Here is a 23,240-nt window from a genome sequence, read left to right as displayed (position 1 = left end):
TTGGGAAACACTGGTGTGAAAAGTAATGGGGCTGGCTCTGCAATAAGTTAAACATAATTATAGTAATTATATATTACTATATAATCCAGCAATTCCATTCCTAGGTATATACCCAAAAGAACTGAAACAGCTCTTTAAACAAAAACTGGTACACAAATGTTCATAGCAGCATTATTCACAACAGCCAGAAAGCAGAAACAACCCAAATATCCATCAACAAGTGAAAGGATAAAATGTGGTATACACACACAATAGATTATTCGGCCATAAAAAGGAATGAAGTACTGATACATGCTACAACATGGATGAACCTTGAAAATATGCTAAGTAAAAAAAGCCAGACACAAGGGACCACATATTGTATGATTTCATTTTATAGGAAATATCTAGAGTAGGCAAAACCATAAAAACAAAAAGCAAATTAGCTGACTGGGGTTTGGGGGAGGTGTTAATGAGGAGCAACTACTTAATGAGTATGGGGTTTCTGGGTGATGAAAATGTTCTGGAACTAAATTATGGTGATGGCTTCACAGCACTGTGAAAGTACTTAACTCCACTGAATTGTACTCTTCTAAATGGTTAAAATGGTAAATTTTATGTTATTTGTATTTTACTATCATAAAAAGAAGAAGGGCTACACTAAGGTGGTATTGGTAAGAGTAGAAATATAATGACAAGTACACTGTACAAAAAGAATCAAGACAGTGATAGACTGGATGTGAAAGTTGAAGCTGAGGCCAGACACGGTGGCTCACGCCTGTAATCCCAGCACTTTGGGAGGCCGAGGCAGGTGGATCACGAGGTCAGCAGTTCGAGACCAGCCTGGCCAACATGGTGAAACCCCATCTCTACTAAAGATACAAAAAATTAGCTGGGCGTGGTGATGCATGCCTGTAATCCCAGCTACTCGGGAGGCTGAGGCAGGAGAATCGCTTGAACCCGGGAGGTGGAGGTTGCAGTGAGCCAAGATCGCGTCATTGCACTCCAGCCTGGGCTACACAGAGCAAGACTCCATCTCAGAAAAAGAAAGTTGAAGATGCAAAAAAGAAACAAAGAACATGTTAAGGATTTGAATCTAAATTTAAAGCAGAGAAGAGACAAGGAAAAAAGGCTGAACTTCTGAGGTCTGAAAGAATAGTTCTGTCACTAACAGAAATAGGGATATGAGGGGGAAGATGTAGTTTAGCAGAAAAAACTGCAGATTTGATTTTAAATACATGGAACTTAAGATGCCAAACACTCACAGTGACTTAAAATTTCAGGACTGTTTCCTCTAATTAGCCAAGAAGAGCTTTCAAACAAATGCAGTAGTTTTGGATAATGCTATTAGAAAACGAAAGATTATGCTTAATTATTTTTGGCTATTGAGTACAGGACCTAATATGCCCACATGGAATTAATATACCTCTTTGTATCTGTTTCTGAAAAGATTTTCGTAGCCAACAATTATAAATCTTTATGATATGGTCAGCACATTCTGTGGATTATAAGTAGTACACACACAAAAAAAACTGTTAGGGTTTTTTTTGGAGAAGGGGTGAATGAGGCAATTTTAGTTGCTTCTTCTTGCCTTGTCTGCAAATTTTATTAACCAGACACTGGTAATGAAATTGAGCAAGTCTGAGATTATCACATAACACTGAAACCATAGTTTCACTTAAGTACCTAAGAAGAATACGTCCTAAAAATCCTGGCACCATAAGTACAGATGTATTCATAGTTCCTTAGTGCTGCTCAATAAACCGCTACTAAATTGGAAATGCCCTAACGTGAATTATAGACTCCATATAATAAATCCTGACTTAGCATTCTTCTTCAAATTGTTCACAAAGACAAACTGTCAATAAGAAGTTGAAGAAAACTGAATGATAATCTAAAATATGGAATAACAGGCACTACTGAACTATATCATATCTCAAGATTCCTCTTCTCAAAAGAAAAGACAACCAATGATGAATCAATTAAAATTAAAACTAGACATTTTCTAAAGATTTTGATTAAAAATGGAACAAAGTATCACAAAATTCTAATTTATTTTGTTGAAATATCTTATTTATGGGAAGGAGAAAGAAATGCACCATACTTCCCCCAAACACATTTACTTTATTATAATGTCCTCCAATTTTGTCTCTTCCTCCAAATGATGAAATCTGCCATATTTGTAAAAGTCCTCTCAAGTGCACGAGTTCAGAAACACTGCATAGCCTAAAATGTATCCAAACAGAAGCTATTCTGAGCCTCTGCCTCCTCCAATGCCATGATGATTGTTAGGGTCTACCACCCACTTTGCCAGCACTCAGTTTGCCCTCTGCTTAGGCTGGCTATGAAGGATGAGACACATGGGTAATTGAAAAGTATGTAACCAGTATTACCAAACACTGTGAGCTCGGGGAATCTTTTGAGAGCTCAGAGTGAAAACTGTGAAGGGGAAGCTTTGCCCTGCTCTCCCATACTTTTCAAGGCATATTCTGCACCAGCTGAGGGGATTCCCAGTCCACAGAAATCACTGATGTCCTCCTGCTCACTTTTTAGAAAATTTCTTCTAAGCATAACAGTTTCCGGGAAAGCATTTTTGCCTTCGTCTGTGCTCAGTAGTCTGTCAGGGCAGACTGTTCCTTTTTTCATTGTCTTTTTTGGCCTGATGCCATAATCACAGGCTTAAAGATAAATCAATAGCAACTGAAACGGAAACTAAAGCGGGATACTTTCTTAACTTTCATTTTCTTTCAAAATTATACTCAGATCAGTGAATTCTAGGAAAGTGATTATACCACAAACGTTGCAAAAATTGAGAGAAATATATAAAAAGAGTTATTTAGATTTTTATTCAAATGACACACGCAGTCTCGGCTTTGGGTGAAATAAGTAATAGTGGGCTTGCTACTGTCTCTAAAAGTTTGATTTTTTTTTTCTAAATGATTTTCCATGTTGATCACATTTGTCAGGTTTCTACCCTGAGCAGACCCCTCATTTAAAACAAGAAGAGAAGCGTCCTTCGTTTGACTCTGCTCACCAGGTACTGTTCTGATACTAATTCAATTTCCTAGGCAATCTGATCCTGGGAAAGGGGTGACTTGGATACCAAAACCAATCATCCTAGTCACTGAAAAGGTTCTCATTGTAAATGGATACACTGTCTTTTAATTTTCATCTTAGTCTGTTTTAGATTTGGTTAGCAGAGTTAACTCTCTGAGAATATGCTTACCCTGGATGATTAGGAAAAAATGAGAATTTCTGGACTGGAAAAACTGAGGACCAGATTTTATAGAATCCTAACACGGCATTATCACCCCTATGAGTCTACCAATCTTCCTGACTGGTTGGTTGGCTTCCCCCTTTACCATTTTTTGATGACATTTATCTGTAATTGCACAAGCTTTCCTCTCCTGGCCACTTATTTAAGTAACATTCACACTTTATGGCTCATCTGAGGTCTTTTTTTCTGAAGGATCTTCTGAAAACTTCTGACCTTAATGAGTACAGTCTCCTATGAACCTCCACATTATTTATTTTCTATACCACTCATTTGGTACTGATCATAAAGTTTCTTTTTTTCTTTTCTTTTTTTTTGAAACGGAGTTTCGCTCTTGTTGCCCAGGCTAGAGTGCAATGGCGTGATCTTGGCTCACTGCAACCTCCGTCTCCAGGGTTCAAGTGATTCTCCTGCCTCAGCCTACCGTGTAGCTGGGATTACAGTCGCCCACCACCACGCCCAGCTAATTTTTTGTATTTTTAGTAGAGACAGGGTTTCATGATGTTGGCCAGGCTGTTCTAGAACTCCTGACCTAAGGTGATCCACCCGCCTCGGCCTCCCAAAGTGCTGGGATTACAGGCATGAGCCACCGTGCCCGGCCCATAAAGTTTCTCTTATTGATATTTATTGTTTCATAGTTTCTGGTCTTCCCAATTAGAATGTAAACCCATCAAGGATAAATATTGGCTCTTATCCCTTCTAGTATTCCCTGAGATTAGCTTAGTTCCCTACACAAAGTGCACAGAAAATAATGAGAACAAGCCTACTTCTCCTCCTTCTTCTAACACCATCCATGGCCTTATACATGATATGCACTGAGGATATTTGCATTCCTGCATTCATTCATTCAATGCTTAATTACAGATAAAAAACAGCAAATAACTGAGAAGCTTTTAGGGGTACCACTCTATATTTACCAGAGTTCCGGAATGAAGAGTCTGTCCTATAGCTAGCTGAGAATATCTGTATTGATTTTACCTACTTAAATCTAAACTAACTTCTGGGGAAATTATAGTCTTCTTAAATTAAACTTGGTTCTTAAAGCTAAGGAAAACAATAATACTCATGTCCAGATTCAGAAATCTGATGAACAAATGGAAATACTTCTTGAAATACAATCCTGGTATGCTGTTACTTAAAGTCTATAAAGATTCATTCAACCATCCTTCTATCCAATATTTACCAAATGCCTCTCATATGCATTTTAGTTCCCTGTTCTCCTGGGGCATACATTTTAGCATGGAGAAACAGACATTACACTAATTTAAAAAAATGAATGAACTGAATATCAGATAGTATGAAATGCCATGTAGAGAATTAAAGTCATGTCTGCTTCAGATTGTGTGACAAGAGAAGGTACAAGCCAGCTAAAATTTAAATGTCCAGAAGGAACTCTCTATGTGACGAACAGGAGGAAAAGCACACCAGATGGAGAAAACTGCCAGTGTATGGGCCACTGACTGGATTGTAGTGGTTGAGAAGGAATGATATGAGGTTGGACAAATAGGTAGCAGCCAGATCATAGAGGATTTAGTAAAGCAGCTTAATTAGAAATTTGGATTTTATTCTAACTGGAAGTTGTTTGAGGTCTTAAGCAGAAGAGTGACATGATCACTTACGTTTTTAAAATAAAAAAAGTAAAAGATCATGTTCCACTGCTACATATGTACCCCACAAAATGAAAGCACATGCCCAGAAAAAAAATTACAAAAAATCTTCATAGCAGCTTTATATATAATAACTAAAATCCGAACACAGTCAAGTGTCCATCAACAAGAAACAAACTGATATGTTTGTGCAATGGATTACCACACATCAATAAAGAGAAACAAATTACTAATTCATGCAACTACATCGATGAATCTAAGAAACATTATACTGAGCAAAAGATGTCTTGCACAAAAGAGTATATACTTAAGTGGTTCCATTTATATGAAGTTCTAGAACAGGCAAAAATAATCTATGGTGAAAAAAATAGAAGAGTGGCTGGGTCAGAGGTAGAAGTTATTATAAGAATAAAATGAGTCAATATGGTCAATATTCACAAAGCAGTTCAAACAATGCCTGGCACACAGTTAATGTAATACAATGTTTAGTAAAAATCAAATATTTTATCCCTAATAACAGATTTTTAGTCCATTTATCAAGTATCTCCTTTTTACATTGTCTTCTATATAGAGACATTTTAGCTGACAACTTAGATACCAACTAAAATAAAACTGTCACCATCTCTCATTTTGATTGTTTAATGTTGAACTTTTCTAGGCCTCTTCCATTCATGATGTCAGACATTTCTCTGAAATTTGTTGGCATTCTATTCACAGTAAAATGTTTGTTCTGCACAAATAGGTATGGAAGGATCCCTCCATGTCACTATTTCTCATAAGACTTTCCCTCATCAGAACGAACGCCTCTTTGCTAGGTGAAAGTCTTTTGGGTTCTGTCAGTCTCTACCTCACCTCCCTCTCTTTTGCCTTTCCAGTTTCCCACAGCTAATTCCACTGACTTATTCACTTGAAAGCTTAGCTCTATTCCAGTTCCTAGAACAGGTTAACATGGGATTCAGCTCTCTAGCAAATTCCATTTACCCCAAGCAACTCACTCTCTGCTTTAATGATGGAGTTCCTACATTTGAGGATCCAAGTTTTATGTGCACCCAGTTTGCAGATACAGGCTTTATTCTTGGCCCCTGACACCAGGTTCTGAGACAGTATCTGCCTGGTACAGTAGCCTGATCCTAGGATGGAAGCTTTTCCATTCCCTGACCAATCCCTGCATTGCTGCAGCCCAGCTGACTATGAAAAGAACTCCCATATATTTTCCTAGGTTCTAAATATCACTTGCCTCAGATCTCTCATTGCAGGGTGGTGCCTGCTTTGAAACAGTATTTCATCTTGGATTCCCTGTTACTAATCATTTGCAAAGAACACAACCAAGGACCACTATATCCATGGATACTGCTAAATTTCCACTCTCAGGTTCAACATGTGTTCCATTATATGAGTATCATGTGCTTTCTACTGCTAGCTACTATGAATAATCAGTCAAGTACTATTGAATGCTGTGAAATTAAGTTTTGCCACGATTCATCATCCAGTTAAAATTGTGCCAATTTCAGTTATCACTGTTACTAGCTCAATGGCCGACACTTTTTTTTTCTTTTTCTTTGCATTTAACAGTGTCTTGGAGCTGAACCCCATTGTAAATCAACCTGTTTCCCTTCTGTCTCAAGCTACTTTCCCAAGGTCTGTCTGTCTCTATGCATGCCCCCCCCCGCTTTTAAATTCATTTCCTCAAAAAGCACCCTTTGTTTTTTACGATAACCCTAGGATAGCTATGAATCCTTTTCTCACACCATTCTAGATACCATCTTATGATGTTTTCATTCAGGGACTGCTATAAGACGTGAAACTTGTTTTAACACACCACAAATCAGATACCCAAATGAGCAGTGTTTTCCCTCAAAATAGTTATGTTGGAGGCTATTTACTTAATCTAACGGTGTTATGAATGATCAAAGCATTTATTGAATTATTTAAAACTTGCCAGTTCCAGATCTTTGACCCTGTCAAAGCAGGCCAGTCCTATTACTTTATAGTATTTGATCAAGGAGCACTGTCCAGGTAAATCACTGTTCTAATAATCAGGCACAACTTGCTGTTACCAAAAAATTAGGTTTACCTATAAAGGATGAAAAATTTCTATTACTGGGGATATTTTGAAAAATAACCTCTGAAAGTAACTGTAAAAGTTTAAGTGTTGAGAAAAAGCATTATAGTTAGAATGGATTGCAACCTTTGTTTTTTTCTGTATGCAGTGAAGTTCTTTTTTTCAAGAAACAGTTCATGTTTTGGAAAGTGAAACCCAATTCACTATTACCAAAAAAAGAGGAGCAGAGGGAAATTCCGTAAATTGGAGGCTACAATAAATAATACCTTCGAGTCTGCAACATGGGACTTCCCCAGGAACAGCCAGCAGGTTTTGCTAAGTCAACTGTAATGCCCTTATCCAATCAGAATTAGGGAGGGAAAATGGCTTTGCAGATAAATACGGCACACTAGCCCCATGTTTTCTGAGACATTCCTCAATTGCTTAGACATATTCTGAGCCTACAGCAGAGGAACCTCCAGTCTCAGCACCATGAATCAAACTGCCGTTCTGATTTGCTGCCTTATCTTTCTGACTCTAAGTGGCGTTCAAGGTAAGGAACATCAAAGGGTACTTAATTTGTAAAATGAGAAATAGGAATAGGTATAAATTCTAAAAATACAGAAATAATGTATTTGTAAAAGTTTCACTGCATGCTTATAAATAAGAGGGAAATAAATAGAGATTCCCTCAGATCATAAAACTTATATGAATTGAAGTGAGAGAAACAAATAGAATAAGAGAAAGAGAAGGAAAAAGGGAAGGAGGACAGAAGAGATGGGGAAGAGGGAGGATAGAGAGAGAAAATGTGAGGGAATGTGGACAGAGATGAGATACAGATACTTTCTTACCTAACTAAGCTCAATGAACCACATGAACTGTGCTTAAGGGTTTGACTTTATAATCAACAAGCTGCAATGCAATTCTTTTCTTCCAGATAATCAACTATTTAATCATTTACAGTTGTGTTATGATGTGATCCATTCCTCCTCAGATTAAGTGACTATTTGCTGATATGGGGATATAGGTTCTGCTAAATACCACCAGTCTACATTAAATGCCTAAAATGAACACTGTGCTAACCTTCTCTGCTGTTCCTCTTTTCCTACAGGAGTACCTCTCTCTAGAACTGTACGCTGTACCTGCATCAGCATTAGTAATCAACCTGTTAATCCAAGGTCTTTAGAAAAACTTGAAATTATTCCTGCAAGTCAATTTTGTCCACGTGTTGAGATCATGTGAGTGAAATCCCATCTGATTATCACTTCCCTGGTTGTAATTATATACTGTATTAAATATGTAATGATAATAAAAAAAGATCAGTAAAGGGTTTGTGATGATTCTAAAACTAATGTACAGCAAACAAAAACATGCAGAGTGAAACTTAAATGTCTGACTTCAGAACTGCGTATGCCATCTGTTTTATTGACCCAACACACTTTTAAATATTTTCATCCCTGTTTATTTCTACAGTGCTACAATGAAAAAGAAGGGTGAGAAGAGATGTCTGAATCCAGAATCGAAGGCCATCAAAAATTTACTGAAAGCAGTTAGCAAGGAAAGGTAGGTTTGCTGTTGCTTGCAGAAGAATTGCTCTTTAGGAAACGGCAATCTTGGGAGTCAGAAATACTTGCATTGTGGTTTGCTGTGCAATCACTGGTTTAAAAGTATGTTACCACCACGCCCTCCCCTACCTCCATTTATTTAAATGCTGAGGCACCATCTTGTGTGATAAGTATCAGAAGTTACCCTGATTACCTGTCAACCTTGAAGTACAGCTATAACTATCTAAGCAAAACTGACAACATTTTCCCCAAGTCTTCCATGGTTGAAAAAAGCAACCCCTGTAATCCATAATGAATGCATAGCAGCAGGAAAGCTCAGTTATCTATGAACTCGGTACTTTCCAAACAGAACCCAATCTGAAGCCAGAGTCAGAGTATCACACTTTTATATCCCCTTTCTCTTCTTACAGGTCTAAAAGATCTCCTTAAAACCAGAAGGGAGCAAAATCGATGCAGTGCTTCCAAGGATGGACCACACAGAGGCTGCCTCTCCCATCACTTCCCTACATGGAGTATATGTCAAGCCATAATTGTTCTTAGTTTGCAGTTACACTAAAAGGTGACCAATCATGGTCACCAAATCAGCTGCTACTACTCCTGTAGGAAGGTTAATGTTCATCATCCTAAGCTATTCAGTAATAACTCTACCCTGGCACTATAATGTAAGCTCTACTGAGGTGCTATGTTCTTAGTGGATGTTCTGACCCTGCTTCCAGTATTTCCCTCACCTTTCCCATCTTCCAAGGGTACTAAGGAATCTTTCTGCTTTGGGGTTTATCAGAATTCTCAGAATCTCAAATAACTAAAAGGTATGCAATCAAATCTGCTTTTTAAAGAATGCTCTTTACTTCATGGACTTCCACTGCCATCCTCCCAAGGGGCCCAAATTCTTTCAGTGGCTACCTACATACAATTCCAAACATATACAGGAAGGTAGAAATATCTGAAAATGTATGTGTAAGTATTCTTATTTAATGAAAGACTGTACAAAGTAGAAGTCTTAGATGTATATATTTCCTATATTGTTTTCAGTGTACATGGAATAACATGTAATTAAGTACTATGTATCAATGAGTAACAGGAAAATTTTAAAAATACAGATAGATATATGCTCTGCATGTTACATAAGATAAATGTGCTGAATGGTTTTCAAAATAAAAATGAGGTACTCTCCTGGAAATATTAAGAAAGACTATCTAAATGTTGAAAGACCAAAAGGTTAATAAAGTAATTATAACTAAGATGAAGTGTCTTGTGTGTCACTTGGTTGGGATATTTATTTCATAAGAAACTTAGATTGGAGAATCTATCTATGGCCTGGAGAAGAAGGTGGCATGGGCAGAAGACAAATGAGTTAGAGAATTACCACTCTCTCTCCTTCCAACTGTAATCTCCTGAAAGGCCCATCATATAAGATCCTACAGAACTAATGTAGCATAACAGAGCTTGGCCTAATCTCCAAATCCCTATAGCCAAATTTCTTTTTTTTAATCTCTTATTTTTTTAGACACAGGGTCTTCCTCTGTCACCCAAGCCGGAGTGCAGTGGTGCAATCATAGCTCACTGCAGCCTCGAACTCCTGGGCTCAAGTAATCCTCTGACCTCAGCCTCCAGAGAAGCTGGGATTACAGGTGCAAGCCACCACATCCAGCCCTATGGCCAAATTTCTCTAAGACATATCCACTTGAATATCCCATAGGAACTTTAGTTTAAACTCCAAAATAAACTAATTCTCCTCTCCCTGAGATCTGTTTCTCCTCCTCTATTCTATGTCCTAGTTTAATTGCACCATCATCCAATCAGTTTCCCAAACCAGAAACCTGGGAGTAATTCTATACTACTTCTTCCTCTCCTCCCACATCCAATTACTTACTAAGAAGATCTTCACAATACATTTAGTTGGCAAATTATTAGCATCTAGAATATGTGAAGAATTCCCATAGATCAAAAAGGAAAAGACAAGCCTGGGTGTGGTGGCTCATGCCTGTAATCTCAGCACTTTGGGAAGCCAAGGCAGGAGGATTTCTTCAGCTCAGGAGTTTGAGACCAGCCTGGAAACACAGTGAGACCCTGTCTCTACCAAAAACAAAATTTTTTTTTAGCTACTCAGGAGGCTGAGGCAGGAGGATCACCTGAGCCCAGGAGTCTGGGGTTACAGTGAGCTATGACTGCACCACTGCACTCCAGCTTGGGCAACAGAGTGAGACCTCATCTCTAAAAGAAAAAAAAAGAAGAAAAAATAAAAGGAAACAGAAGTGAGTAAGAATTTCGCAGAAGTAAGAAGCATAAGCCCATAACATACAAAGATGTTCAACCTCATTTGTAATCAAGGAAATGTACATTCAAATCATTGTGAAATAACATTTCACACCACTAAACTGGCAAAACTTTTAAAGTTTGATAACATCAACCATTGCCAAGGATGCAAGGCAATGAGGAATGCTCTTCCACTGCTGATGAAAGAAAAAATAGCTATGACTACTCTGGAAAACAGTTTGGCATTATCTCACAAAGCTAAACACTGGCATACCCCATGTCCCAGCAATTCTACTACTATGTATATACCACAGATATTCTTGCATAGGACATACATCAGAATGTGATATGGCCAGGTGCGGTGGCTCACACCTGTAATCCCAGCACTTTGGGAGGCCAAGACGGGTGGATCACGAGGTCAGGAGACTGAGACCATCCTGGCTAACATGGTGAAACCCCGTCTCTACTAAAAATACAAAAAAATTAGCCAGGCGTAGTGGTGGGCGCCTGTAGTCCCAGCTACTCGGGAGGCTGAAGCAGGAGAATGGGGTGAACCCAGCAGGCAGAGCTTGCAGTGAGCTGAGATTGCGCCCCTGCACTCCTGCCTGGGCGACAGAGCAAGACTCCGTCTCAAAAATAATAATAACAATAATAATAATGTGATAGCAGCATTGCTTTTTTTTTTTTTTTTTTTTTGAGACAGGGTCTCGCTCTGTTGCCCAGGCTAGAGTGCAGTGGCGCAATCTCAACTGGGATTACAGGGTGCCCAGCCAAGAACTGCTTTTTTATCAGATTGAATTTTTTTTATTTAACAAGCTTCAGTGTACAGTACACTGATCTTCCTAGAAAGAAACAATAAAATCTGTTGCAGCATAATTTTAACATAGTTCATTCAATTGCAAATACGTAGTTTATTTTTTAATAATGACTGTATTTTAAAACTCACATAATTCATGAAAATCTAACCATTAGCTCTCCCTAGCCAATACAAGCCATCACCAGAATAGTACTGCTTTTATTCTCTGTAATTATTCTACTTTTCTTTTTTACTCCTTTCCTGAGTATTGCAAAAACACACTTAGTTCTAATCTTTTTGATATTTTTCATCTTTTGTTGGGGCCATTTTTTTCACAAAGAATCTTATTATGTTCAAATTCCCATGACTTCATTGGATTACTTCCTTTCTGGCATATGTTCTTTTTTTTTTGTTTTCCTTGAGATGGGGTCTCACTCTGTCACCCAGGCTGGAGTGCAAATGGTGTGATCTCGGCTCACTCCAACCCCCACCTCCCAGGCTCAAGCAATCCTCCCACCTCTGCCTCCCATGTAGCTAGGACCACAGGCATGTGCCACCACGCCAGCTAAATTTTTTTTGGTATTTTTGGTAGATAATACAAATATGAGCCTTCACCATGTTGCCCAGGCTGGTCTCAAACTTCTGAGCTCAGGCGATCCACCCACCTCGGCCTCCCAAAATGCTGGGGTTATAGGCATGAGCCACCATGCTCAGCTCTGGCATATGTTCTTCATTTGCTTTGTTTAGATTTACTTTTATATGGCAATGTAAAATACAGTAAACTTGGTATTCCATGCATAGCACAGGGAGACTTTTTATGGCATATTACTTTGTATTTAATACTTCTTGAATTTTTTTTCTTTCCAACTTTTGTTTTAGGTTTAGGGAGTACACATGCAGGTTTGTTACATGGGTAAATCGTGTGTTGTGGGGGTATGGTGTATAGATTATTTCATCACCCAGGTAATGAGCATAGTACCAGATAGGTAGTTTTTGAATCTTCATCTTCCTCCCTACCCCCACTGTCGAGTAGGTCCCAGTATCTATTATTGCCTTCTTTGTGTCCATGGGTACTCAATGTTTAGTTCCCACTTATAAGTGAGAACGTGCAGTATTTGGTTTTCTGTTCCTGTGTTAATTTGTTTAGGACAATGGCCTCCAGCTTCATCTGTGTTGCTGCAAAGGACATGATTTTGTTCTTTTTTAGTATTCCATGGTGTATATGTACCACATTTTCTTTATGAAGTCCACCGTTGATGGGCATCTAGGTTGGTTCCATGTCTTTGCTATAGTGAATAGGGCTGTGATGACATACATGTGCATGTGTCTTTATGGTAGAATGATTTACACTTGTTTGGGTATATACCCAGTTATGGGATTGCTGGGTTGAATGGTAGTTCTATTTGAAGTTCTTTGAGAAATCTCCAAGCTGCTTCTCACAGTGGCTGAACTAATCAGTACCTCTTTTCAGTGATACAAAGTTAAAACCAGGTAGGAAAGATGGTCTTCAATGGCCAATGCCACCCCTCTCCCTTCCCCTGGCAGTGGCCATGAGGCACAAAAAGATAATCTGTGTGCTTGGGGGAATCCAGTAATGCTCTGTCACAGTGGAAAGCAAAATTAGGCTGAACTCAGTGGATGCCCACGGAGGGAGCATTTAGACCATCCCCAGGCAAAGGGGAATCACCCATCCTAGTGGTTAGAAGTTGAGTTTTGGCAAGTCTTGCCTCTGCTGGCTAAAGTGCTCTGGGGTCCTAAATAAATCTGAAAGGCAGTCTAGGCCACAAGGATTGCAAGTCCTAGGCAGTCCTAGTGCTGTGCTGAAGAGCCTGTGGACTTGGGGAGTGCACAACCTAGTTGGGGGAACATGACCTAATGAGACACCAACCAGGGCAGCAAAGAGAGTGCTTGCACCACCCTTCCCAACCCCAGGCAACACAGCTCACAGCAATAAAAGCGACTCCTTCCTTCTGCTTGAGGAGAGGGAAGAATAAAGAGGACTTTGTCTTGCAACTTGGATACCAGTTCAGCCACAGTAGGATAGAGTGCTGGGCAGAGAGTCATGAGGCCCCTATTCCAGGCCCTAGATCCTGGATGACATTTCTAGACATGCCCTGGGCCAGAAGGGAACCTGCTGCCTTGAAGGGAAGGACCCATTGCTGGTAGGATTAATCACCTGCTGACTGAAGAGCCCCTGGGCACTGAATAACCAGCAGCCAATACCCAGGTAGTACACAGTGGGCCTTGGGTGAGACTCAGATATGCTGGCTTTAGGTGAGACCCAGCATATTGCCAACTGTGGTGGTCATAGTGAGAGATTCCTTCTGCTTGAGAAAAGCAGAAGGAAAAGTAAAGGAGACTTTTTCTTGAACCACAGGTACCAGCTTGGCCACAGTGAGGTAGAGCACCAAGTGGGCTCTTGGGTCCCCAATTCCAGCCTGGGCTTAGATGGCATTTCTGGACCTGCACTGCCCAGAGGGGAGCCCACTGCCCTGAAACGTGAGTCCCAGGCTGGACAGCATTCACCATAAGCAGACTGAAGAGCCCTTGGGCTTTAAGTGAACATTGGTGTTAGGTAGCCTGTCTGTACATCCCATGGGTCTGTGGTGATGGGCAGCAGTAAAAGGCTCCTCTGCCTCTGGAAAGGGGAGGGAGGAATGGGAAAGACTTTGTCTCATAGTTTGAGTGCCAGCTTAGCCGCAACAGAATAGAGCACCAGGGAGATATCTAAGGTTTTTGACTCCAGTCTCTGGCTCCCAGACAGCATCTCTGGGCCCATCTGGTGCCTGGGAAAACTTGCTGCTTGCAGGGAAGGATATAAGCCTGGCTGACTTTTCCACATGCTGATAGTAGAGCTGTAGGGCCTTGAGCAAACACAGATGGTAGCCAGGTAGTGGTTACAGTGACATGCCTTGGGTGAGACCCAGTGCTGTGCTGGCTTCAGGTCTGACTCACCACAACGTCAGTGGTGGTGGCCACAGGTGTGCTTGGTGTCACCCCACCCCCAACCCCAAGCAGCTCAGCACAGAGAGAGAGACTTCATTTGTTTAGGAGAAACTAAGGGAAGAGAACAAGAGTCGGCCTGGTAATCCAGAGAATTCTTCCAAATCTTATCTAAGACCACCAAGGCGGTATCTCTTTGAGTCTGCAAAAACTACAGTATTACTGGGCTTGGGGTATTCCTAACGCAAATATGGCTTAGATAGCAACACTCAAATATCTTCAAATATCTGGAAATATGTCTAGCAGCAAACTTTTCAGTGGAAACCTTACAGGCCAGGATAGAATGGCATAACATATTTAAAGTGCTGAAGAAAAAACATGTTTAACCTAGAATAGTATATCCAGTGAAAATATCCTTTAAACATGAAGGAGAAATAAAGACTTTCCAAACTCATTCTATAAGGCCATTATTACCCTGATACCAAAATCAAAGACACATCAAAAAAGAAAACAACAGGCCAATATCTCTCATGAATATTGATGCAAAAATCCTCAATAAAATACTAACAAACCTAGGCCAGGCATTGTGCCTATAGTCCCAGCACTCTACGAGGCCAAGGCCAAAGGATCACTTGAGCCCAGGAGTTCCAGACTAGACTGACCAACATGGCAAAAACCCATCTCTACAAAAAATACAAAAATTAGCTGGGCATGGTGGCGCATGCCTATGGTCCCAGCTACTCGAGAGGCTGAGGTGGGAGGATTGTTTGAGCCAGGTTGAGGCTGTAGTGAACCATAATCATGCCATTGCACTCAAGCCTAGGCAACAGAGTGAGGCCCTGTCTCAACAAACCAAAGCAAATCAAACCTTTTATACATATAAGCTCATTAGGCCAGAGCTTAATTCATTTACATTTAAAGTTATTACTGATAAGGAAGGTTTTACTTTGCCTTTCAGCTATTGAATTTTTTAAGTGTCTTATTTTTTTGTTCCTCAATTTCTCCATTACTTCCTTTTTTGGTAAGTAGTTGAATTTTTAGAGTGTACTATTTTGAGTCCCCTCTTTTCTTTTCTGTATATTTTTAGTTATTCTCTTACTGGTTACTTTGGGGATTATAATTAACATCCTAAACTTGTAACATCCTAGTTTGAATACCACCTTAGTTTCAACAGTAAACAAACACACTCTGCTCCTATACATCTGCATCCCTCCCCTTTGACAATTGTTATTGTCACAGATTACAGCACTGTGCGCTCATTAATACATATTTATAATTATGATTTTATGCATTTTTTAATTCACATAGGAAAAATGAGAAGGTACAAACCAAAAGTGCAATAATACTGGTTTTTATATTACCTACATAGTTACCTTTACCAGTATTATTCCTTTATATGGCTTGGAGTTAGTATCCTTTCATTTCAGCCAGCAGGACTGCCTTCAATACGTTGTGTAGAGCAAGTCCACTAGCAATAAACTCCCCCTAGCTTCAGTCTATTTAAAAATGTCTTCATTTCTTTTTCATTCTTGAAGGGTAGTTTTGCCAGATATAGAATTCTTCATTGACAGATTTTTTTTTTCTTTCAGCACTTTAAACATGTTGTTTCACTGCCCTCTTGCTTCCTTGGTTTCTGATAAGAAATCAGCTGTTAATGTTATCTAGGATCCCTTGGATGTATATGATGAATCACTTCACTTGTTGCTTTCAAGATTCTCTGTCTCTTGAGTTTTAGCAGTTTGACTATTATGTATCTCAGTGTGGATCTTTTTGAGTTTAATTTGCTTGGAGTTCACTGAGCTTCTTGGATTCACGCAGATTCATACGTTTCATTGGATTTCGTTAGTTTTCAGTCATTATTTCTGTGAATAGTCTTCTGTCCCTTTCTCTCTCTTCTCCTTCCGAAACTCATATTAAGCATATATTGGTCCACTTGATGGTGTCTCATAGGTCTCTTAGGCTTTGTTCACTTTTCTTCATTCTTTTTTCTTTCTACTTCTCAGCCTTGAAAATTTCAATTGTCCTATCTTCAGATTTGCAGATTCTTTCTTCTGCTGGCTCAAAACTGCTGTTGAACCCATCTACTAAATTTTTTCACTTCAGTTTTGCACTTTTCCACTCCATCATTTCTATTTGTTTCCTTTTTTATAATTTCTATCCCTTTATTAATATTCTCATTTTGTCTGGTTTCCTTTTGTTTTTTTGTACATGATTTCCTTTAGTTCTTTGAGTATATTTAAGACAGCTGATTTAATATCTTGGTCTAGTAAGTCCAAAGACTGTGCTTCCTCAGGGACCTCACCTTAACTTAATAACCTCTGTGAAAACCCTATCTCTAAATACAGTCACCTTCTGAGGTACTGGCAGTTAGGTTTTCAACATAAGCATTTGGTGGGGCAACACAATTCAGCCCCTAACTTGTGTTTTCTTTTTTTTAATTATGAAGGAAATTAATTTAACAAAATGGAAAAAGCAAATATTTTCACTAAAAATGCATTAGAGCTTCCTAATCAAAATATGTAAAGAATTGATAGATATTTACAAGGTCAAAACTCTGACTCTACTTGACAAGTGGTCTTAAAAAGGTAGGAAATGCAGATGTTAAACCAATACAAAGTAAAATATCAATTTGTAAAGAAAATGGAATTAACACTAGTCTCTAGTGCCAATTTTCACATGCTAAATGAACAAAAGTAAATAAAATGACAAGAGGATTGTGAAACAGATACATATACATACTGATAGCCCAATCTTTATGGCAAGCAATCTGTCAAAATGTTACAGAAGATACAGAAACGTTTTTTAACCTTTGTCCCTACAGTTCCAAAGATGGGAAATACCCCAAGAGAGTAAAATCTCTTTTAAAATAGTAAAATCACTGTTGTATTACTGAGACATTATTGGAAACAACTCAAATACACAGAACTGAGAATGAAGAGGCTAGAAATATGAGAACATTTTACAAATATATAAACTATGTAGACACAAGGAAATGTTCAAGTAAAATAAAATTAAAGACTGGTGACAAGGGGCAGATGTATATAAAGGGGTGTGTGTGTGTGTGTGTGTGTGTGTATAAATCTCATGTTATTCCCTCAGTTAAAATTCTGCAGTGTCTCCTCCCCACATAGAGATTCACAAGGCACTTCATCGTCTTGTTCCTGCCACATTTCTAGACCAATTTCTCACCACTCCATTATTCACTCTACCATCCACCCTTGCTAAAGTACTTGCAGCTTCTCAAATTTGGCATACCTTCTCCCGCCTCTTGCTTAGAATATTCCCCCAACTTCTTCTTGTAACAAATTCCAGCCAATTCTCCTTTTCAGACCTAACTCAGACAGCTGCGTCTGAACCCATCAGCCAGGGTTGTGCACTTCTCTGTACCTCCAATTATTCTGTACAATCCTTTATCATACCACTTCTTCTATAATAAGTGTTAATGTACATGCTGTTTTCCCCCACTGAACTGTGAGCTCTCTGAGGAAATCATTGTTCACATATGTGACCTCAGAGTCTAGAACCATAAGAATAAAAGTTTGGTGGATGAAATGAATGATAAACAGTAAATGAAGATTTTTAAGAATGTGGATTTTTTTCTTGTAAAATTACTTACATAGGCAATTTTAAAGTGACATTTTAAATAAATATGGATATTTTAAGTATAAACATGTTTTCTTTTCAGGATAATTTTTCTTCAGGTTAGTCAGCAGCTTCTTAATGGCTATCGTTACATATCATCAGACTACAAGCTGACTTGCCTAAAGTCACCAAGCAAAAATGTTGCTATTGTCAACATTTTGCAAAAGTTGTCCTTTACATCATGTCCTTAACATGCTCTCTCAAAACTGTTTATTCACAAACCTAACCCAGTCCTTAAGTTTTACATGAGAAATATAAACCAAGAAGCCAGATAATAAGATTAGCAAAGGAAGAACTTGATCCTTTCTCTTAGTGACTTAGATGCAGACAGGATATAAAACCTCCCACAGCTAGGATTTGCCTGCATGTAACTCACCATGTTGTATTTAGGAAGGAAGGAATGACGCCCTGCGTGGGGAGAGGAGAGGGAAAAAGAAAAATCAGAATATTCTCTTGGGGCTTCTAAGACTTTCAAGAAATAAACCCCTTTCTAGTCAGTTTAATACTAACAACAGCTGCGGAGAGGAGGGGAAGTCCACACTGTGAGAAATTCAAACAGGCCTGGAGGTTTCTTTATGAGAGAAACTTCTCCTCTCACAAGTAAAAAGGGAAGGCTCTTACCGTCCCTGCCACAGAGTCAGTCACACTGGATAATTAAACAGAACACCCCGATTCCACAACCAAAAAGATTCAAGAGGGAGGCTGGGCCACACTTGTGAAAACTAAGAATTCCTCTTTGTAAAGTTCTTTGGGGTTACATTAGCATTTGGATCCCCTACGGACACAGAACTGGAATTTTTCAAGGCACAGGAAGTTAAAATTCTTGTCCACAAAGGAATTGGTAACTGTTGATTTCAACTCTAGATCATCCTTGGCTCCATTCCCAAGGCTGTGAGAAACGCCTGCAACATCCTCTCATCAGGTTTCTGTTTCTCCTAAAAGCCTTGTCTAGCCATAAATGCAACGATCAATGGGATTTTCTCCTTCCCGCTGCCTGCTTCCTGAGAGAATGTGGTTGCTCTCAGACTTTGCATGACAAGTTCCTAAACGAAGCCCAGGAAACTAGTGTCTGGACAGGCCTGAGCTGGGCGCAGAGGCCCCAGCCTGCTCAGAGGGGCGGGGCCCTACCCTACCATGGCAGAACAGTTTCACCACGAAGCAGGGTCAGACGAGAGAAGCCCTCCCATTCCGCTTGCTATCTCAGAAAATTAGCCCCTTTTTGGGTAACAAATAAGATCTGGCCTCAGTGACTCCCAACTGACCCCAACATCTCCTTTCTCTTATCCGAAGGGCCTCTTTCCCAGTCACTGAAGCCCACGGCCCAGGGTTACCCCTAAGCCCAGTGCCCTGGCCCTTCTGGGGCCGTCGTTCCCTGCTGGCCTCACCCAAGCCTCGTGTGAAACCTGCAAAACGGGCCTCTTCGCTCATGGCCACCGCCGCTGAGAACCTTCCCACCCATCCCCAAAAGCACGGCCATCTCGGCTTGGGAGGCTGCAGGCCGCTCAGGGGACAGAGAGGAGAGATCCTGAAGGCACAACCACTACCTTTCGCCCCCAAAGTGCTTCTCTTCGCCTCCGGCTGGATCAGCACTGGCAGCAAAGGTACCCAGCGGCAACACGAGCAGCACGAGCGAGCGTTGAGACCTCCGGGTATAACCTCCTCACTGACGAAGGTTCTGGAAGACCAGTTAGCTGGGCATGCGCAGTACACGCACCTTGGGCCCGGCTGAGGTCGCTGCGTGTGAGGCCCCTGGAGCCAAGCAGCCCTTTGCAGACCCTGTCCAACTTCCAGACCTGCCGAGCCAGCTCCCAGCTCCTTCCCTCATGCGTGTGCGCTTACTGGGTGTTAGGCACTGTGTTCAGCACCATGCTCAGACGGGGAGCGTCGCAGGCCTTCCTTGCCTAGTGGTGGAAGGAAATGTTAACCATAGGGTTGCAGGGAAACGTAGCGTTGCCGCGGACACGGGCTCAGCAAGGCCTCTGCAAGTGTGCGGTGAGAGCCCCTCTGGGGTTCAGGGAAGTCTTCCCAGGGAAATGATGCTGGCCTGGGTAACTATGGTGAGTAACTACTATGCAGGAGGGCAGGAATGAGGAGCATGCACAGTCGCTCCAGGCAGAAGAATGCCATGAGCAAAAACAGTGCCATGGGAAGGAGCACTGGCCCCTTTGAAAACTGAGAGAAGGGCCGGGTGCAGTGGCTCACGCCTGCAATTGCAGCACTTTGGGAGGGCGGGCAGATCACTTGAGGTCAGGAGTTCGAGACCGGCCTGGGCAACGTGGTGAAACCCGGTCTCTACTAAAAATACAGAAATTAGCCCGGCATGGTGGTGGATGCCTGTAATCCCAGCTACTTGGGAGGCTGAGGCAGGAGAATCGCTTGAGCCTGGGAGACGAAAGTTGCCGTGAGCTGAGATTGCACCATTGCACTCTAGCCTGGGCAAAAAAAAAAAAACAAAACTCGGTCTCAAAAAGAAAGAAAAGAAAAGAAGAGGGGAGGGGAAGGAGAAGGAGAAAAGAAAAGAAAACTGAGAGAAGACAAAGTGATGGGAGCAGAGAGCTGTGCAAGAAGAGGCTAGAAAGGTGGGTAGCACCAACAGTGCTGGGCCTTAGTTCTTATCCTAAGAAATTTCCATCCTCCTTTCTTTGCTGGAAAGAATAGCCACTAGCCCTGTGATGCTTTGCAGTTGACAATCCGTCCTTGGCATTAATCTTAACACCCTATGAGGTCTAATAATTTTCTTAAATGAGGGAGATGAAGCTCACAAAAATTAAGTATTTTGCACACAGTCATTAAGTGGTAAAGCAGGAACGTGAACCTATTTACACTCTATGCATTGCCACAGTCAGTACCAAAATTAAGCATGAGCAAATGGATAAGCTGTATCAATGGTCACCACATGTTTTCTTCAAAAAGAATTCTGTAATTCCATTTAAGTATTAATAATCTGTATAGAAGTCCGTCAAAAAATGTGCACCATGTGACATGAAATGCTAATACCATTTTCCTCCAATTCTACAGCATGCATTGTCAATGGGAAGAGGGGTAAATTGCTCCCAAGGGGGACAAAAATTGGTTCTTGGAGAGCTAAAAAATTTTAGATATTGCAATGACTAGTGGCCTACCAAGGTTCAACCCTACCCAACAAAATCTTATTTCTTAGCATTTGATTTCTCTCTTTAGGAAGAAATTAAATCTAGTTTTCAGTTCATTTTATTTTTTCTCAGAGCAAGGTGAAATGTGTGTGTGTGGGTGGGTGCACATGCGCGCACACACGCATGCAGTGCTGAGTCCATAATGAAAAAAAACGTTGAGAAACATTGTTTTACAATAAGGAAATCTCCAATCTTTAGCTAGTCAACCAAAATGAAGATCACGTTTCTTAACTTCCGCTACAACTAGGTGCAGCCATGTGATTAAGGCCTGCCTCCATGGGAGGTGATAGAAAATGATGGGTGCAACTTCTAGGATGTCTAAAAAGGAGGGACATGCCCTTTTTCTGCCTTCTCATCATCCTATACCTGGAAATTGGACATGGTGGCAAGCCACCTTTGGCCATGTGCGTGAGGGCAGCAATCTAGAGATGGTGACAACACAAGAAAGGAGAAGCCTGGAAGACCTCATGGGAAAGAGCCACTATCCAAGTGCTAATCCACCTACATCTCTCAGGGAGAAATAAGCTTCTATCTTAGCCACTGTTTTCTGTTGTTGTTGTTTTTTTTATTTTTCCATAAGTTATTGGGGTACAGGTGGTATTTGGTTACACGAATAAGTTCTTTAGTGGTGATTTGTGAGATTTCGGTTCACCCATCACCCAAGCAGTATACACTGCACCCTATTTGTAGTCTTTTATCCCTCACCCCACTCCCACTCTTCTCCACAAGTCCCCAAACTCCATTGTATCATTCTTATGCCTTTGTGTCCTCATAGCTTAGCTCCCACATATCAGTGAGAACAGATGATGGTTGGTTTTCCATTCCTGAGTTACTTCACTTAGAATAATAGTCTCCAATCTCATCCAGGTCACTGCTAATGCCGTTAAGTCATTCCTTTTTGTGGCTGAGTAGTATTCGATCGTGTATATATAAACCACAGTTTCTTTATTCACTCATTGATTGATGGGCATTTGGGTTGGTTCCATGATTTTGCAATTGTGAATTGTGCTGCTATAAACATGCGTGTGCAAGTACATTTTTCAAATGATGACTTCTTTTCCTCTGGGTAGATACCCAGTAGTGGGATTGCTGGATCAAATGGTAGTTCTGCTTTTTAGTTCTTTAAGGAATCTCCACACTGTTTTCCATAGCGGCTGTGCTAGTTTACATTCCCACCAGCAGTGTAGAAGTGTTCCCTGATCACCAAGTCCACACCAACATCTGCTGTTTTTTGATTTTTTGATTATGGCCATTCTTGCAGGTGTAAGGTGGTATCACACCGTGGTTTTGATTTGCATTTCCCTGATCATTAGTGATGAGCATTTTTTCATATGTTTGTTGGCTATTCATGTATCTTCTTTTGAGAATTGTATATTGATGTCCTTAGCCCACTTTTTAATGGGATTGTTTGTTTTTTACTTACTGATTTGTTTGAATTCATTCTAGATTCTGGATATTAGTCCTTTGTCAGGTATATAGATTGTGAAGATTTTCTCCCACTCTGTGGGTCGTCTGTTTACTCTGCTGACTGTTCCTTTTGCTGTGCAAAAGCTCTTTAATTTAATTAGGTCCCAGCTATTTATCTTCATTTTATTGCATTTCTTAGCCACTGTTAATTTGGGTCTCTTACATGCAGCTGACCCCTTATTCTAACCAATCTATTAATTTAAAAAATAATACTGTAGCAGGAATGATACAGAATGAGCTTACCACTAGTAGAAAATGACCTGGTCCCAGAGGAAATTAAGGTGCTTTAAGTTAAGTGGGCAATATAAGAAAATATCAATGTAGCCATCTATTATACAGAAGGATATGCCATAAATAGTAAGGGAATTTGAAAAGTATATTATTTATCTGGACTTTAATATTTCCCATCTGGAAAGCACATCTCCAACCTTTGTTGTATAACATTAGTATATTCATTATATAACCTATTCTTCACACAGGTGAGCAGCTGTGAATGTGCCAAAGGCTATCAGTGTTGC

General features: G+C 40.3%; 2 protein-coding genes across 10 annotated transcripts in view; one reads left to right on the top strand and one right to left on the bottom strand.

The window, feature by feature from the left end:
* Positions 1 to 19,840, bottom strand: part of ART3 (ADP-ribosyltransferase 3 (inactive)) — a 101,396-nt gene extending 81,556 nt beyond the window's left edge. For 6 of the 9 annotated variants that reach the window (XM_055384525.2, XM_063705321.1, XM_055384529.2 and 3 more), the window contains exon 1: positions 19,648 to 19,783. The gene's annotated coding sequence lies outside the window, so the exon portion shown is untranslated. Of the gene's footprint in view, positions 1 to 19,647 lie in introns of all 9 variants that reach the window. The other 3 variants (XM_055384527.2, XM_004038851.3, XM_019025931.4) reach the window with 2 other exon arrangements.
* CXCL10 (C-X-C motif chemokine ligand 10) lies at positions 7,273 to 9,707 on the top strand. The gene is made up of 4 exons (XM_004038852.4): positions 7,273 to 7,454; positions 8,013 to 8,139; positions 8,375 to 8,464; positions 8,877 to 9,707. Exons 1-4 carry the CDS (start codon positions 7,394 to 7,396, stop codon positions 8,893 to 8,895), a joined length of 297 nt encoding a protein of 98 aa, XP_004038900.3. The 5' UTR covers positions 7,273 to 7,393; the 3' UTR covers positions 8,896 to 9,707.
* Positions 19,841 to 23,240: the final 3,400 nt, after the last annotated feature.

This window comes from Gorilla gorilla, chromosome 3 (assembly GCF_029281585.2).
Source record: "Gorilla gorilla gorilla isolate KB3781 chromosome 3, NHGRI_mGorGor1-v2.1_pri, whole genome shotgun sequence".
In the NCBI taxonomy this organism is placed as follows: Eukaryota; Metazoa; Chordata; class Mammalia; order Primates; family Hominidae; genus Gorilla; species Gorilla gorilla.
Note: the sequence above shows the minus strand (reverse complement) of the source record. Positions and strands in the feature narration are given on the sequence as shown.